Source organism: Girardinichthys multiradiatus, chromosome 9 (genome assembly GCF_021462225.1).
Source record: "Girardinichthys multiradiatus isolate DD_20200921_A chromosome 9, DD_fGirMul_XY1, whole genome shotgun sequence".
NCBI classification, from domain to species: domain Eukaryota; kingdom Metazoa; phylum Chordata; class Actinopteri; order Cyprinodontiformes; family Goodeidae; genus Girardinichthys; species Girardinichthys multiradiatus.
Window position 1 is genome coordinate 21,234,845 of NC_061802.1, and position 17,215 is coordinate 21,252,059.

At 37.6% G+C, this 17,215-nt stretch overlaps 1 protein-coding gene across 1 annotated transcript in view; it reads left to right on the forward strand.

Moving 5' to 3' along the window:
- The first annotated feature begins 4,703 nt into the window (after positions 1 to 4,703).
- LOC124873912 overlaps positions 4,704 to 17,215 on the forward strand; it is a 30,866-nt gene continuing 18,354 nt past the window's right edge. Inside the window, exons 1-18 of the mRNA XM_047374963.1 lie at positions 4,704 to 4,765; positions 5,115 to 5,284; positions 6,241 to 6,404; positions 6,510 to 6,777; positions 6,990 to 7,175; positions 8,077 to 8,246; positions 11,306 to 11,420; positions 11,510 to 11,590; positions 11,684 to 11,738; positions 11,949 to 12,102; positions 12,231 to 12,275; positions 12,394 to 12,500; positions 12,817 to 12,986; positions 14,129 to 14,292; positions 14,410 to 14,620; positions 14,857 to 15,042; positions 15,152 to 15,336; positions 16,555 to 16,618. Coding sequence (XP_047230919.1) covers positions 4,704 to 4,765; positions 5,115 to 5,284; positions 6,241 to 6,404; positions 6,510 to 6,777; positions 6,990 to 7,175; positions 8,077 to 8,246; positions 11,306 to 11,420; positions 11,510 to 11,590; positions 11,684 to 11,738; positions 11,949 to 12,102; positions 12,231 to 12,275; positions 12,394 to 12,500; positions 12,817 to 12,986; positions 14,129 to 14,292; positions 14,410 to 14,620; positions 14,857 to 15,042; positions 15,152 to 15,336; positions 16,555 to 16,618 — 2,557 coding nt within the window. The remainder of the gene's footprint in view (positions 4,766 to 5,114; positions 5,285 to 6,240; positions 6,405 to 6,509; positions 6,778 to 6,989; positions 7,176 to 8,076; positions 8,247 to 11,305; positions 11,421 to 11,509; positions 11,591 to 11,683; positions 11,739 to 11,948; positions 12,103 to 12,230; positions 12,276 to 12,393; positions 12,501 to 12,816; positions 12,987 to 14,128; positions 14,293 to 14,409; positions 14,621 to 14,856; positions 15,043 to 15,151; positions 15,337 to 16,554; positions 16,619 to 17,215) is intronic.

Below are 17,215 nucleotides of genomic sequence, written 5' to 3' on the forward strand. Positions count from 1 at the left end.
TCTGCCAGTGAACGGGTCAGCTCTGGGACATTCTCCAGACAGACGCTCCCTCACAATTTCTCGGATGCAATCCTTTACGACAGTTGGTTTGAACCTGAAAGATTTCACAATGAATAGAAATACTCTCTGTCCATCATCTTCACCAAGACCCTCATCTACGTTGCTCATTAAACCTATAAAATGTTGGTCTGTAGTTAGTATTTCATGCTTCCATCATGATCCCAAATTTTAAGACTAAAACTGCCTCAAACGCTGTAGATAGATGTGTTTACATGTTTACACAAATTAAATATCTCACCTAAACCCCTCCCCTTCTAGATAGGCCTCCTGAGCAACAGGCCTGGGCTAGTGTTTCCAGTCACAGACATATCCACAACTGTTAAACTTTAACCAAAATAAATGAAGCAAAAACATTTCCCTTAGTTATTCACATTCCATAGTTCTTGTTAAACTTTTTTAAATATAATTTGCTTATAAAGAAGCAAAGGACTCCCCACACTGGACTGGACTGAAACATTTCCTGGTGTACACCCGTCTTTCTTTTTATACGCCTTCATGCTGGCCATTAGCATTCAGTGCAAACATATGACCTTGAGTTCACTTGTTTTCCATGACATCAAAACTTTCTTGAGGGGGGCATCGTCCAAGCTTCTGCTGGCAACAACTTAATGCTCACCCTCTACCAATGATCCACATGGCCTGGCCCTTTCTTTCAGTGTTTAACCCTTTCTCTCTCCTAGACATAGCTACTGACTGAGCTTTTGCTGTAACTAATTATATGTGCTCTCTTTCAGACTCTAACCTTGAAAACTGGCTCAGAGTTTATCTGTTCTTTCTTTCTAAATGAAATGACTAAAGGAGCTTGTGAGGTAGTGTTGTCAAGGAACAGCAAGGTGAAAAAGAAAACAGCATCAGCCACCGGTTTCAGATTCTTCTATTGACTTTTCTTTGTTACTTTTGACTCCGACAACCCCCCTCAAGCTTCCAAGAACTCACTGTTTTTATAGCCAGTTGGCAACACACCTGCACTTGAGTGGACCAAGCCACAATTAAACAGGAAAAAAATAAAATAAAAATCTAAACAGAGAAACAGAAAATAAAATTACTAATCTAATTTACAAACTCATCTACATAATGAAAGGATCTGCAAAATATACCATGTATTAGAAGTTAACTCAAAAGTTACTTTAAAGAAAAACAAACAAAGCAATGCTCTGCAGAAAAATCTCTAATTGGTAGAGCCCAGCAAGGTAATCAGTGATATCATCCAGCCATTCAATCTGGAAACACTATGACAAACAATGGTAAATAAAAAGGAAAACAAATACCATGAATATACTTTTAAACAAATTAAACAAATTCAACCAATAGTCCAGAAGTAATAGCTTTAACCCAAACAAATAAATAGATGGAAACTGCAACATAATGCTAACACAAACAAACCTGGGATAGTAAGTGAAGCACAGTTGCAAACTAATGTTTAAATTTAAGCTTTATGACCAGCTACCGAAAGTAAATAAATTAGAAATAAGAATAAGGGAAAAGTGGTAAACACAAACTGAACAACTTTGTCACAGAGCTACATCCATTAACATTTACTTTTCCTTCCCATAGAAAGTACTCCTGGATCAGTGCTTCTGTGTTCTTTTTGTGTTTCTGCTCTGTTCTCTCAAACCCCAGTCGGTCGTGTCAGATGGCCGCTCATACTGAGCCTGGTGCTGCTGGAGGTTTTGTTGAGGTAAAATAATGCTATCACTGATATTCTTGCGGCCTCAACCTCTCCAAGTCTGGATGTCGTGAGAAAGAACAGATGGAAATTAAGATTAACGCAAGTTTAATTTGGAAGATCATAAGTCCAATTATTTCTAATGCAAAATGAATATACAAAATAACACAAAGAAAGAAAATTACATGAAGAAAGAAAATTTCACAAGGGCCCTTACGGAGAGAGATCGCAGATTTCAGCAAAGCATGGCTGTCTTTACCCAGATGTCTCTGTCATTACAAGTTCCAGTACATCTTTATACTGTTGACTTCAAAGCTTACTGACTGTGCCTTCCCTTTTTCCATCAGGTGTTGTAAATCAGCCAAGCTTCCTTGTGGCATCTATACCATGGCCAAAAGTTGACATTTATTGCTTTATTGTCCCTACAGCCAGCTTTTACGGCTTGCAGCTGTTGAGAACTTCCTAACCTCTATCTTCACCCTTGTGCCACCCTGACCCCTGCTGTGATCTTGCTCTCTCCTCAAGGCTCACTCATGTTAAATCTCAGTTTAATGTTCTCACATGCAAACTAAACTAATAGCATGAAAGTACATGATTTTAATTCTCAACAGTTTCTTTCTGTTAAAAGGGAGTTTTTCCTCTCCACTGTCGCTACATGCATGCTCAGTATGAGGGATTGCTGCAAAGTCAACACCAGTGACTTTCCACTGTCTCTACATGCTCATCCAGGAGGAGTGAATGCTGCAAGTCACTGACTGGATGCCATCTGCTGAGTTTCCTTAGATAGAAAAACTTTTTATCCAATTTAAATAAATAACTAACTGACTGCACTGTTCAATTGTTAGGATTAATTGGAATGTATGTACCTGACTGTTGTGAAGTGCCTTGAGACAACATGTGTTGTGAATTGGCACTATATAAATAAACTGAACTGAATTGAATTAATTGTGCCTAAGCTGCAACTTTCAAATTTTTACTTAAAAATATAAATTTTCAACTTTCAAGTGGGGCTGCACGGTGGTGCAGTTGTTAGCACTGTTGCCTTGCAGCAAGAAGGTCCTGGGTTTGATTCCTGGCCTGGGGTCTTTCTGCATGGAGTTTGCATGTTCTCCCCGTGCATGCGTGGGTTCTCACCAGGTACTCCGGCTTCCTCCCACAGTCCAAAGACATGCCTGTTAGGTTAATTGGTCACTCTAAATTGCCCTTAGGTGTATGAATGAGTGTGTGCTTGGTTGTTTGTGTGTTGCACACCAGCTTCCCTGCGACCCACTATGGAATAAGCGGTAGAAAATGACTGACTGAACTTTCAAGTGGAAGGCCCTTGGTTGGCTGTAAGGTAGAGTAGCAGTTAACTTTTTCCCAGTGGTTATCCATTCTAGTCTTCTGGACCTCATGACCCACATAGAGCCCCTGACACTTGCAATGGAAAACACCACTCCAAAGTATCCTGTTTAGGCTTCTAACTGAAGAACAAAAATAAGGCATTACAGTTAAATGGTGCAGAAAGGCTGCAGGTTTGTCCAGAAACCAAGCACTTCTCACATCCTATCTGCTGTTTATTTGCCTATAACCAGCAGGTGTGTCTGACAGCGCTGTGGTCAGTCTTTACTACATGCGAGTTGAAAACCGAGGTGCATCACATTAACTGTGGTTTATGTCTGTGTTGCATGAAAAAACAACTGTGACAAAATGAGCTGCTCTTCCTTGAGTTTGGTTTTTTCCTACATTATTTATGTAGATGACTATCTCTTATTCCAGTTTTATATGAAGTATCTTTTGTTTTTTTCCTATTCTAAGCTAGGGAAGATATGAAGAAGCTTCATCCACCTGACAGCTGCTAAAATTCAACTCTTCCACTCTGAACATCATGGCATCAAAGGAAACTACACTAAAGGTAAAGCATATTCTCCTGCTGCACAGTCTTCATAACACTGTCAGTCAGCAAATATCTTCTTTTTAACATCAATTTACACTCAAATAATAACTAACCAACTCTTTTTAGTGGGTTTTTCCATCAGCCACTGTGGTATTTCTCATTCTTATGCCAGGTGAGCTTTTAAATGACAAATGTTGTTTTTAATTTGTGAAAACAGTTTAGTTTTAGAGACAATCAACAATCAGAAGACAATGCATATTGCTATTACTATAATTTATTTACTGAATACTACAGTTTTGCAGTGAAGGTTATTTTAGATGTATTCGTATTTTGTAAAATTAGAAGATATATGTATTTAAATGCTCTGTTTTTGTAAATTTTAATGACTTTAACACACAGCCTACAATTAATCCTCACTGTTGCCTATGAATTGTCCTGATCAGCTTTGTGCAGCGCATTTAGGGTGAACTGCTCCAAACCAGATCAACCGAGCCTGCTGGCAGCTCTGGGCCCTGTCTTTAACATGAGGGCCATACGGCCCGTACTGAACCAAAGGACTTGCACTAACATCACCGTGTACTTCACCCTGTATGGGATCTTAGGAGTGGTATGTTCAGTGTCACAGCTTCTGAAACTGAATTATTTCTAATAAAAAATAAAGAACTGAAGGGTTAGTTTTGAATAAACTTTCAACATTTTTTTAAGATTTTGGTTTAAACAGAACAAATTTTATTGAGTAATATTACATATTTACTCAGTTGGTTACTAAATGTAAGAGAGGTCTTTTCTCAGTGTCAATATTTAAAACTGTACATTTCAAAAGCTCAGCTTCGACAATTTAATGTTTTACATTCATTCTCATTGTCTTCCAGGATGAAAAGTCTCAACTTCTCATCACTTACCTTTGGATGCACTATGTAAGCAGAACAATTATCCAGCTCACTATTCATAGTGGTAGATTTTACTTCCTATTTCATTTTACATGTGACAGAGATTGCTTCAAATGGTTGAACCACTCTATATAATATTACTGCCACTCATTTCACCTTGTTTCAGCGGTGGTTGAGTGAGTTTACCAGGTGGGACCCGGTTCAGTGCGGCATGGATAAGATTTCCCTTCCCAAAGAGAAGTTGTGGCTTCCAGATATTGTCATCAATGAGTTGTGAGTTGCATCTTAACAAGTGATGCATCTAAAACCATGAACTAAGATAATCTCGCATATTATTGAAAGACGTTGTTTTGAAAAAGAGTACGACTTTCCAAACTCATTTGTAAGATTGTACTTGTTTTACTCACCCTGTACTAATGAGAACGTACATTAATATATTTAGGCAACACTTGCAAAACCTCCTAGAATGCTTGACTAATCCTTTTCATTAAATCTAAGTTGTTTTCAGTCATATTTACTTGCAGTAGAGCTTAAACCCTTCAGAATTTCTGTATGCTTTTATAAAGATCGCAATTATAACTCAGGTTTCAGTTCCACACCTCTGCATGCTCTGCTCTTTTAGCATGGAGGAAAACAAAGCACCGTCTGTTCCATTCATTTACCTGTACAGCAACGGTACTGTGCATGATGCTCTTCCTCTCAGAGTTGTGAGTTCCTGTAACCTCAACATCTACACCTTCCCCTTCGACATACAGAACTGCTCCATGACTTTCAACTCTTACATCTACTATGGTGAGCTGCTGAAACAAAGTTATATATCTTTATTAAAGATACAAAATGGGATAGACATTATCTTTATCATAACAACATAACATGGCAACAAAAACAGTCTTGGTGGTAGAGGCATTAATATCATTTACAAAACCTTAATGTGTTACATTGTGGTTGTTAGCAATAAAGTAACAACAAGCTATTGCTACATGAGAATAGTTCTAGAGATGGTTTCTCTAGGTATAATGTATCGTTCATATACAATGCCTTGCAAAAGTACTGATCCATCTTAAACTTTTCCAAATTTTGTCACATTACAGTCACAGACTTCAGTCTATTTTATTAAGGAGATAGACCAACAAAATTAATACACAATTATGAAGTGGAATAAAAGGGACAGTTTTTTATTCTGCTACCCTAAATAAAACATGGCCGTCCATGGTCGTTGTGGAAGAGAGTCAAGCAGTAAACATTATTAAAAGAAAGAGGTAAACTTACACTGTACTCTAAACACACCATCACTATGTTGAAACATGGTGATGGCAGCATCATGCTATGGAGATGCTTTTCATCAGCAGGGACAGTGAAGCAGGTCAAAGTTGATGGGAAGATGGTTGGAGCTAAAAGCAGGTCAGTCCTGGAAGAAAACCTGTTAAATAAATGCACAACACACTCATAATATTATGTGTAAAATAATTTAAAAAGCATGTTTTATTTTCCTTCCATTTAGTGTTGGTCTGTCACATAAAATCCTAATCAGTAATATTGAGTTTTGTGGTTGTAGTGTGATAAAAAATTTAAAACAAGGAATTTAACTTAAATAATTGATCTAAGACTTTTTTTTCATTTATACTGTCCTGTTTCATTCTGTCTAATTTAACATGATCAAATTCATTTAATTTTAAACTATCTTGTTTTTCAATATGTTCATTTGTGGGCTTTCACTGAGTTCAGTTGTCTGATATCTCTCTCCCCAGCTATGGAGATAAAGATTATTCTTGGGCGAGACCCAGAAATAATAACTGCATCCTCTAAGATGGTGATGACCACCATGGGTGAATGGGAGCTGCTAGATATCACCGCCCAGAAACTATCTAATAAAGATGAGACAGGTCTTTACACTGACATGCTTGCATTTTATGTAAGTTGACAGTATATTTAATAAAAAAAATGTTTTTGCATTTAAATCTTTAAGTTGTGCGAAAATATCCATCCAATTTGAACCCTGAGTATGTTCTCTCTACAGATCCGAGTGCGGCGCCGCGCCACCATGTACGTGGTGACCCTGCTGCTTCCCAGCTGCTTCCTCATTACGTTGGACCTCTTCAGCTTCCTGCTTCCTCCACAGAGCACAGACAGATCCTCCTTCAAGATGACCCTCATTCTCGGCTACTCGGTGTTCCTGCTCATCATGAACGACCTGCTGCCTATCACCGGAAACACCATACCTCTAATAAGTCAGTATGGGCTTCAGAGAATTGTTGTGCTGTGCATCAGAGATATCCCCAAGGCTGGTGTCCTTTAACTTGTAAACATGCCTCTGCTTCAACAATTCAAATGTAATCTGATCAACTTTATTCATGCAATGGACCAGAGATACATCTGAAAATTGCAGGATACCAATCAATGACACTCCTACATTAACATATAAAGACGATCTGATAAAAACTCAAATTTTAACATTGCCATTTTTAATATCCTGGATGATCTATTCTGTTTTTCCTAGATGTGTTCTTCTCTCTTTGCCTGGTTCTGATGGTGACCAGTCTGTTGGAAACCATCTTCATCACCAATTTACTGAGCAACTCATCTGACTTCTCTCCCATCCCTCAATGGATGCGGATGCTATTTCTGAATTGTCTCGGTTGTCTTGTTTGCATCCCACAAAGGAGTAAGAGGCCAAAGAGTTCAGGTACAGTACATAGGCTGCAATGGCTAAGAGAAGGCAAGATTATTTTTACAGCACCATTCTTAAAAAGTGTTATTCGAACTGCAAAGTGGAAGAACAAAGAAACAGAGATAAAAACATCTGTTACATGAAAAAGACATAAAACCATGAGAAATAATCACATAAAACAAAACATTGTTAACATGGTAAAATATAACCAAATAAAAAGATGCAATCTTTGGCCTTTATGGGTGAACTCCAGTACACAGTAATGTTTTCAGTCCCAGTTTAAAGAGCCAACACTTTCTGCACCACTCAGGTTTTCAGGACAGAGCTGAGGAGCACAGAAGCTAAATGCTGCCTCCCCTTGTTTAGTCATCTTCCCGGGAACAGAGTGAAAAGGTTTCGGGTGGCCTGAGAAATCTACATGGTTCGTACCTAACCAGCAACTCTGAAGTTCATTTAGGCCCAAAACCATTCGTTTGCTTTACAGGGTATCAACAAGATGATTAACTCTATCCTCAGACAAACAGGAAGCCACTGCAGTGATTGAAAAACTGGTGTAATTTGATCCATGTTCCTGGTGTTGGGGAAAACTCTGGCAGCAGTATTTCAGATGAGCTGTGCATGCCTGATTGTGTTTCTTATTATTAACGGAAACATGTATAGATAAATTTTAAATAATCTAACCTTCTGCAGTTTTTTGCTTACTCTGTGGTCATTAGCACCATGGAATCTAGTTTAATCTTGCATGTTAAAGTCCAGAAATAACAATTTCTGTCTTTTCTGGATAGAGTGATTTGAAAGAGGAGAATCTTTATAGCAGTAAAATGAATATCAATAAGCTAGAGAAAACATTAATGTAAAGAAGAAAATAATCTTGACTGATTCAATAAAGCTCAGTTTTGTGTTTTCTTATACACAGAGCCAGAAACAACAAATAAATATGATGTAAAGCCTCCCAAAATGGGAGGTCCAGCAGAGGAGGACAAGGCCCTGCAGGAGCTTAAGAGTCTGAGCAACATCCTGCACACCATCCGCTTTGAGGTGGAGCAGCAGCAGAAAGGGAACCAGAGCTCAGAGGAGTGGATCCAGGTGGGTTTCATCATTGACCGGCTGCTGTTTGGCATCTACATCGTCTTCATATCAGTCAGCTTCATCACCATCATCGTTGTCTGGGTCAACTCCTCCAATCAGTAAACTGCTGCATGTTAGACCGGCACACATTTAATGTTTGTTTAAGAAACCCTTGGAATAAACACATTTATAATAGCAATGACTTGTACAAAATACATATAGTTGTAGTAAAGTAACTATTATTTAAACTTTTGTGTGATGTAATGCACTTTTAACTGCTCACAATGTTCTCCATAGAACAAAGTACTTGGAAAACTTGAACATATGTTTCTCTGTTTTCATGTGATTTGTTTTACTTAATGATATATTGATTTGTAGTAAATTTAGCAATTTAGCAATGGGTGGGTTGAATGTGACATATTCTGAAGTTATAGAAGGAAATGTAAAACTGAACAGCAACAATTATGATTTTAAGAAAAGCTTATAGCTTTTAATTTATTACAAAGAATGTTGGAGATTAGGAAAGATATCTTTTTCTGTTGCAGTCTAACATTAAACCCAGATGTTATCTGAAATATTACGTTCAGTCACAGATGAGATTTAGAAATTAATAGGCCTTTTTTGAAGGATGTGGTAAAACATTCAAACCCTGCACGTTTTTGACTGTTTTGCTAGCTAATATATCACTGAAGGCTGATTTAAGATGTAAAATTTAGTGGGCATGTGTTAACTTTCAGCTTGTTTATGTCTTCCTGAAACCTCCATATATACTGTATCTATTATATAAATATCTATGGAAAAATATTTATCTTGAAGTTAGAACCCAGAACTGAACGATCTAGGCTTTTTTAATTATAACCATAATAGAGCTTGTTAAGCTCTGTCACATAAAGCCCGTGTGGTTGCAACATGACGAATGGTGAAAAAGTACAAGGGGTAGAAATACATTTACAAGGCACTATACAATGGAGTTGAATGTGGCTCTATTAATACATGGTAATGATCTGCAGGTGTTTGAGTCATAGACATTAATCATTTTATTTTACGATGTACCGTGTGTGGGAGTTAAATCAGAGCCAAAATAGTGTAAAATTAAACATTGTTTGACAAGCACACCAGCAGGATTAGTAGGCTTTGGAGTAATACATCATAAGGAAACTTAAACCTATGACTTCCCTGAGTTTTTTATGCCTGAAATTTTTCATCTGCTCTAACCTCTTTGGTTTATTACACAGAAAAACATCTTACTCAGAACTTCCTGTGCACAGCTGGTAAAGACATGCTCCAAAATACTTTTAGCTGTAGTTACTGTCAAAGACGCTCTCACAAAATAAATACTTACAAATGCACATCACACTTTCAGATTTTCATTTGAAACAAATTTATTTCAGTCTCTCCATCATGCACTACTTTGTGTTGGTTTATAACATAAAATCCCGATAACATACGGTAAAGTTTGTGGTTGGAATCTCAAGCCAAGGCACAGTAAAAACTGACCCGCCTCCTCTGAATTTATTGTTCCCATTGTCTCTATCTGTCACATCTCTAAAACAAGAGATCATCAAACATACTTTCATATCAGACAAAGATAACCTGAATAAATACAAAATGCAGTTTTCCAATAATTTTATTTATTAAGGGAAAAAAAATGCCCAAACTAACCTGACCCTGTGTGAAAAAGTAAATGTACCCTTGGTAACAAATTACCTTTGATTAATCACATTTTTCAAAAGTTGAGTTCAATTCCTAATTACAACTAGACCCATAGAATCAAGAAACCACTTAAGAAGAACCTGGGTGACGATATGAAGTAGGCTAAAAGATCTGCAAACGCAACACATCATATCTTGAGCTAAACAAATGAAAGAACTGATAAGAAACAAATTCATTGGCATCTGTTTTTCTAGACAAGGTTACAAAGACTTTGGGACTCAACTGAACTACAGAGAGAGAGTCATTATACACACATGGACCAAACATGGAACTGTAATGAACCTACCCAGGAGGCCAGCCAAGCAAGATTACTCCAAGAGACCATGGGCGAATCATAATAGGTGAAAACCACTGCTGACAAAAAAAAGGACAACAAGAGGTCTGTTTCACATATGCCAAAAAAAAAAAAACTCTTGATTATTGTTGTGACTTTGGGAAAATATTGAATGTAGACTGATGAGACAAAAGTGAAATTCTTTGGGAGGTGAGAGAAACATCTGGCGTAAAACTCACACACCATTTCAGAAAAAAAACCTTAAACCAACAGTCAACATGTCAAATGGTGGGTGTACTGTGATGGTTTAGGCAGCTTTGGTGCATCAGCACCTGGATGGCTTACAACATTTGATCAACCCATAAAGTTTGTGCTTTACCAGAAAAACCCTGAAGGAAGGAGAACGTGCAGCTGTCATTTTTTGACCTAAAGCTTATGTGCACATGGGTTATGCAGCAGAAACATTATCCAAATGCCACCAGCAGGTCCATCACTGAATGCCTCAAAAAGAGAAGTATTAACTTTTTCCAGTGGCCTAGTCAAAGTCCAGGCACAATCTTTCAAGAGGCTGCATGTGCACTCAAACTCTCCACCTTGGCAGAATTAAATAACTCTACACGGAAAGGTCAGCCAAAATTCCTGTGATTTAAAAGGTAGTTTTCACAAATTCTTGATGGCAGTTGTTTCTGCCAGGGGGTCAAAACTAGTTATTAGGTTTGGGGTAGAATTGCTTTTTCACACAGGGCCAGGTTGTTGTTATTTGACCACTGCTTTTGTATTTGATCAGGTTATCTTTGTCACATATTACAGGTTATAAGATGGACCTCCCCTTCACTCTTAAGAACATAAATATTGCATTTTGTATAACATTTAAATACGTTTTCTGGCGGCAAATTCTGGGAGAAACCAGATAGCACCTGTTTCTCGTATGGCGTCCACCATTTATTTGCCTGTAACCATCAGGTGTGACTTTGACAGCGTTGTGGTCAGTCTTCACCACATGCAAGTCACACACTGAGGTACATCCCATCAACTGTGGTTTCTGTGAAAACATCTACAAAGAAAGCAGCTGCCCTGCTTTGTATTTCAGGTGTCCCACATCATTTGCAGAGGGACGTTTCCAAATCACGCTTACGTCACAGTGGTGTTGTGTATATCTGGGCAATCAGAGGCTAAATGTAGCCCTTCGAGAGTTAGTAAACAAGGTGAGTTGCAAGTATACTTTACTGTCTGGTAATAGTTGTTCAGGTTTTAAGTTTTGATACAAAGTTGTTTTTTTTTTCTGTTAGAGCAGAAGGAATGAAAAGTCTGACCACTGCTAAAATTGAACAGATTTACTGCCAGTATCATGACATCCAAAGAAACTGCGCCAAAGGTAAAGTATCATTTTCCGTTACACAATTTGTATGTCATTAAATGTAAGGTCTATACAGAAAAAAATAGATATGTTTACTTTTATTGTTTTTAGTGGCTCCTTCCATCAGTCATGCCCACTGTGGTAATTATCATTACCCTTCTGCCAGGTGAGCTTTTCTACTGACACTGAGTATTTGTAAAGCTCAGCATCAATGACAAATATTTAGTTGAAACTTGAAGACCATACTTTCCATTCAGTTGCATAAAATATGAAATACTAATTCAATCATTGCATGAAATTAAGAAGTACCTCTAATGAAAGTTGTTGAATGAAGGAGCCCCACTATTACGTGAAAATTCTCATCAGTTTTCTGCAGCACAGCTGAGGTGAACTGCTCCCAGCCAGACCAGCCAAGTCTTCTGGCAGCTCTGTCTCCGGCCTTCGACCTAAGGGCCATACGGCCCGTAGAAGATCAACAGACCTACACCAACATCAGCGTGTACTTCACTCTTTATGGGATCTTAGGAGTGGTATGTTGAGCTTCAATCCATTTAAAAATCAAATAGCATTGTTTTGATCAAACAAATACAGAGTCTAAAGCTTAATTTAAACATTTTTAAGAAAGAAAACATTTTTGAAAGTTGTCTTCAAATTCTAGGATGAAAAGTCCCAGCTCCTCGTCACTTACATTTGGCTCTACTATGTAAGTTGTGCAAACATTCATTACCATTTTTTGTCAGCGTTGTTGCTGTTCCTGATTTTTATCTGACTGTGATTACTTTCTATGCAGTCTGAATGCTAACTGAGATTTTTTGTTGCAGTGGTGGAGGAACGAGTTTATCAGCTGGGATCCAGAGCAGTGTGGCATCCACAGTATTTCTCTCCCCAAAGAGAAGTTTTGGGTTCCAGATATTGTAATCAATGAGTTGTGAGTTGTTAGCAATACATTTTAAATGAACTATAAAACTATAAAAATTTGTTAAAGGCAAAGGGAGACAATAAAAGTTAATATTTATATTTTAGTATATTCTTTACTCCAGTGGTTCCTGACCTTTAAGCCACATAAATTAAAGCTGAAGCTGTTATTGCAGTTTACAAGCTTTCATACTTTTCTCAGCTGCAATCTTTGAAAAACCTGTATGCGAACTTCTGTTCTCACTTGGCAGTATTTTCTACCAAATAAGCACAGACGCATTATTATGTATTTTCTTAAAAGTGCAACCCTCTAATTCCTGCTTTTTCAGTATGGAGGAAAACAAAGCACCATCAGTCCCATATGTGTACCTGTTTAATGATGGTACGGTGAAGGATGCGTTCCCCGTCAGAGTCGTGAGCTCCTGTAACCTCAATATCTACACCTTCCCCTTCGACATACAGAACTGCTCCCTGACTTTCAACTCCTACATCTACTATGGTGAGTCACTCCACTAAAGTCTCATTTACTTTCTTTAAAAAGAAATGTAATCTTTCTTGTTCTGTCTGGAGGTTCACATGCAACACTGTCAAAGCATGGGACAAGGCACCACGCCTTGTGTCTGTCTGCCCAGGGCTGCTGCGGCCTTCCCGAGGCATGTCTTCCTGCCTTTTGCTGCTCCTGGCTGCTCAGTGTTGCCAGCAGTCTACTATTATCACCATTTTGGCAACTTTACACCTCCTGGTGACAAATTCATGCACATACATCCACTCAACCAAAGCACGCTTACTACACACACCCATACACCCTTGCACAAAAAATCCAAATGGCTGAAGGTCATGCAAATATGGCGTGTCTACTTTGATGCTAGATGAAGTCTTGATTTATTAAAGTCAGTCATGCATATCCTCTTTGTAACACCAAACTGCCCTGACACATCTAGGCAACCAACTTCTCTGTATGGCATGCCAGAAATGCTAAGACGGGACATGTGAAAAAAAACAACATGAAGTGATCCAAAGAGATCACCAGATGTTTTGTGCTGAAAGAGGACACATAAAAACAAAAACCATTGTAAAATAAGGTGTTTGCTTTGTTGTTGTTTTTTAAACTCTTTTAACTTTTAAACTTTTGCTGACTTGATTGTCTGACTGCAGACTCCCTGCTTCTGCTATCAGTTCCAGCTGTGGCAGGAACTGGGTTACATCCATTAAGCTCACCCTTCTTTTCTGCATCTTTATTTATTTTCCTTTACTTTTACTTTTTTGGCATTTGCTGTTTAAAGCATTAGACAGTGATTCAGTAGCAGAAGCCGCCATCTATACATGGATGTGCATATCCAGTTTTAAGGAAGTGACTCAAAATGATCTTTTCGTGTCAGAGGGGTCCATTTGAAAATTACTTAACCCCTTTCAAAACTGAAAGAAGGGTCAATTTCCCTTTTTTAACTTTTTTAACTTTCAAGATCTTTTTAGGTTTTCCAACACTACAAAATAATTAGATATGGACCATAACTACGAATAAAGAAAATTTGTTAAAAATTTGTTTGGCATTTTTTTCAGCTATTTTCTAATATTTTTTAATTCTGAAAGAGAGGACTATGTCTATGAAGGGATTAGCTGTGTTTTCTTTTCTGTCTCCAGCTTTTGAGATCAGGATTTTCCTCGGGCGAGACACAGAAATAACCACGGAGCTCTCTAAGAAGCTGATGACCACCATGGGTGAATGGGAGCTGCTGGATATCACCGCCAAGAAAAGAGTGAATAATGATGAGTCGGGTCTTTACATTGACATGCTTGCATTTTATGTAAGCTTGTAGTTTTTATTTTTTTTTAAGCTTCATTGGACTCTTACATGTATTTGAATCTTGAGGTTGTTCAGAAATAACAGTCCAGTTTGAATCCTGAGTGTGCTTTCTTTTCAGATCCGAGTGCGGCGCCGCTCCACCATGTACGTGGTAAATCTCCTGCTTCCCAGCTGCTTCCTCATTACGCTGGATCTCTTCAGCTTCCTCCTGCCTCCTAAGAGTACAGACAGATCCGCCTTCAAGATGACCCTCATTCTCGGCTACTCTGTGTTCCTGCTCATGATGAATGACCTGCTCCCTGTCACTGGAAACACCATACCTCTAATAAGTCAGTATGGACTTCGGAGAATGTTGATAGTTGTGCTCAGCTTGTCATTAAAGTGTAGTATTACTGGAGAGTGACAATGATCTGCTTCTTCACAGATTGTAGGGTTTTATTTTTTACTTTTTTTAGAATGATTTATTTTTACATTTACATGTTCTTTAATTTTTTAAAAGAACGAAGTCTCAAATTCTGACACTGCAAATTTGCAATACCTGGATCCTCTGGTCTCTTTCTACCAGATGTGTTCTTCTCTCTCTGCCTGGCTCTGATGGTCGCCAGTCTGCTGGAGACCATCCTCATCACCAACCTGTTCAGCAACTCGTCTGACTTCTCTCCTGTCCCTCGATGGATTCGGGTGCTCATTTTGAATTTCCTCGGCTGTCTCGTTTGCATGCCGCGAAAGACTGAGAAACCAAACGATTCAGGTATGCAGGCCATACATGACACCTTAAAAAGTAAAAATCAAAGAAAGGAATTGAATTAAATAAATGCAATAAATAATAAATACATGTAATCAATGTTTTCTGAAAATAGAACAGAGGAAGAACGCTGTGGTGACAGGATTTGAATCTGATGAGGGTTCTCCAGGAACGGGACAATCAGCTGAGGAGGACAAGGCCCTCCATGAGCTGAGGAGCCTGAGCCACATCCTGCAGGCCATCCGCTCTGAGGTGGAGCAGCAGCAGAAAGGGAACCAGAGCTCAGAGGAGTGGATCCAGGTGGGTTTCATCATTGACCGCCTGCTGTTTGGCCTCTACATCGTCTTCATATCAGTCAGCTTCCTCACCATCATTATTGTCTGGGTTAACTCCTACTATAACTAGACTGCTACATGTTAGACAGGCTTACATTTATTTAATAAGTGTTTGCAGAATATTTACCACAATATTGTAATTTTTTCAGACAGTTTAAAACACTGATTTATTTTAGAAACTATGTTTATACAATACATAAAAAATGTTACGCTATTGTTTAGAAAAAAATAATGTTCACATTGATTTATTGGGCTTTAAACACTTTTATTGAATTAATTACTTTTTTTTAAATTTATTATTTTTAATTACATATTTTTTGTGTAAAGCTGTGCAATTAAATGGAGGAAAGGTTGTCTGCAAAATAAAAAAATACTTGAAAAAAACAGCTTTTCATTGAAATTTATTTTTCAACACTTTATTGTTCCTTTTATTACCAGAAGCTTTTAATTTGAAATGTACAAAAGATTGAATTACACAAAATTTAGCAACACATTTACAGTAATGTTGAATGAAGCTTCATTACTTTATTTGAAGGATACAGTTAGCAATGTTTCTCCAAAGCAAAATCAAACTTAATTTCAACACAATCATGATTTTAATTAAAGAAATTGCAACAAAGTTCAAGAAAAAGTGCAAAAAAATGTTTTGCTGCTATTTCAGGTTAGCCATAAACCTGGGTATTATAGATAAAACTGAGTTGTGGAAAGATATGATTTAGAATCAAAGCAATGAGATAAAAAAAAAACATTAAAAAGAAAACATATGGTGAAAAGTATTTAAACATCCGATGCCATCAAACTTGATTCTTTTATTTTCTACATTTTTAGCCTACAGGAACCCTCCAGGCTTTGAATTAATGGCTCAACCAGACCAAATATTTTATCTTTGCATTCAAATGTGATATTATGTAAGATCAGAAAATTATTTTCTCAACAGCTTTAAGCACCAGTCATATTTTCACTCTTAAAGTGCCTAATTACTGAAATTATATTGGGATAAAACATCTCATAAAACTGGAGAATCAAAGAGATTTCAGAAAAGTACACATAATGTTTCCCTTTTTTAAAAACCTTTTTTAAACTGAACCTCCTAAAACCATGCCCAGATTTTACAGGACAGCCCTCCCTATTTACATATTACTCAGTCTAACAACTACTGCTGACCCAGTCTTAATGTTTTTAGTGCTGCCAACTGAAAGTCAAGCCTTCTAAGCCGCTATTCATCCTCATCTCTCTGCTGACGCTGGGTGAGTATAGGACCCATTTCATATAAATACTTCTGCAACTTTTGACCTTGTTGAGTTTATTCTCTTACAGTTCTGTTTATAAACTGGAAACTTCATTTGTGGTAAAAAAATAAAAATAAGTACACCCAATTTCAGTTTTATCAGGGCATAGTAAAATTGACCTGCTCTTCAATGTGTTCTGAATTATTTCGACCTTGAGTTTGAAAAACCGATTCTACACTGTACACCTATATATTAAATGCTAACACAAAGCCAAAATTTTAACAGTGAGTGGAAAAACTAAGTACACCCTGTAATGCAATGGCTTCTGTTTGCCGTAACAACTTGAAGATGTCATGATGGTTGAGTAAACAATTAAGGAGACAAGATTAATATTTAACAGATTTATTGATGAGTGATGACAAGGAACGTCTGGATGACCTGTTAGGTGGGTATGGAAAAAGAGATTTGATATTTCAAATGTGTGGAGGAATCTTACTGTTGTAGTGGAAGATGGATTTCCAGGAGGAGGTGAGTTTAACCACAGATGCTGAGAGTGACAGGAGAGGTTGTTAGGCTGTAGATGAATCTATCGTTGATTGTTTTCCAGATGGTAGA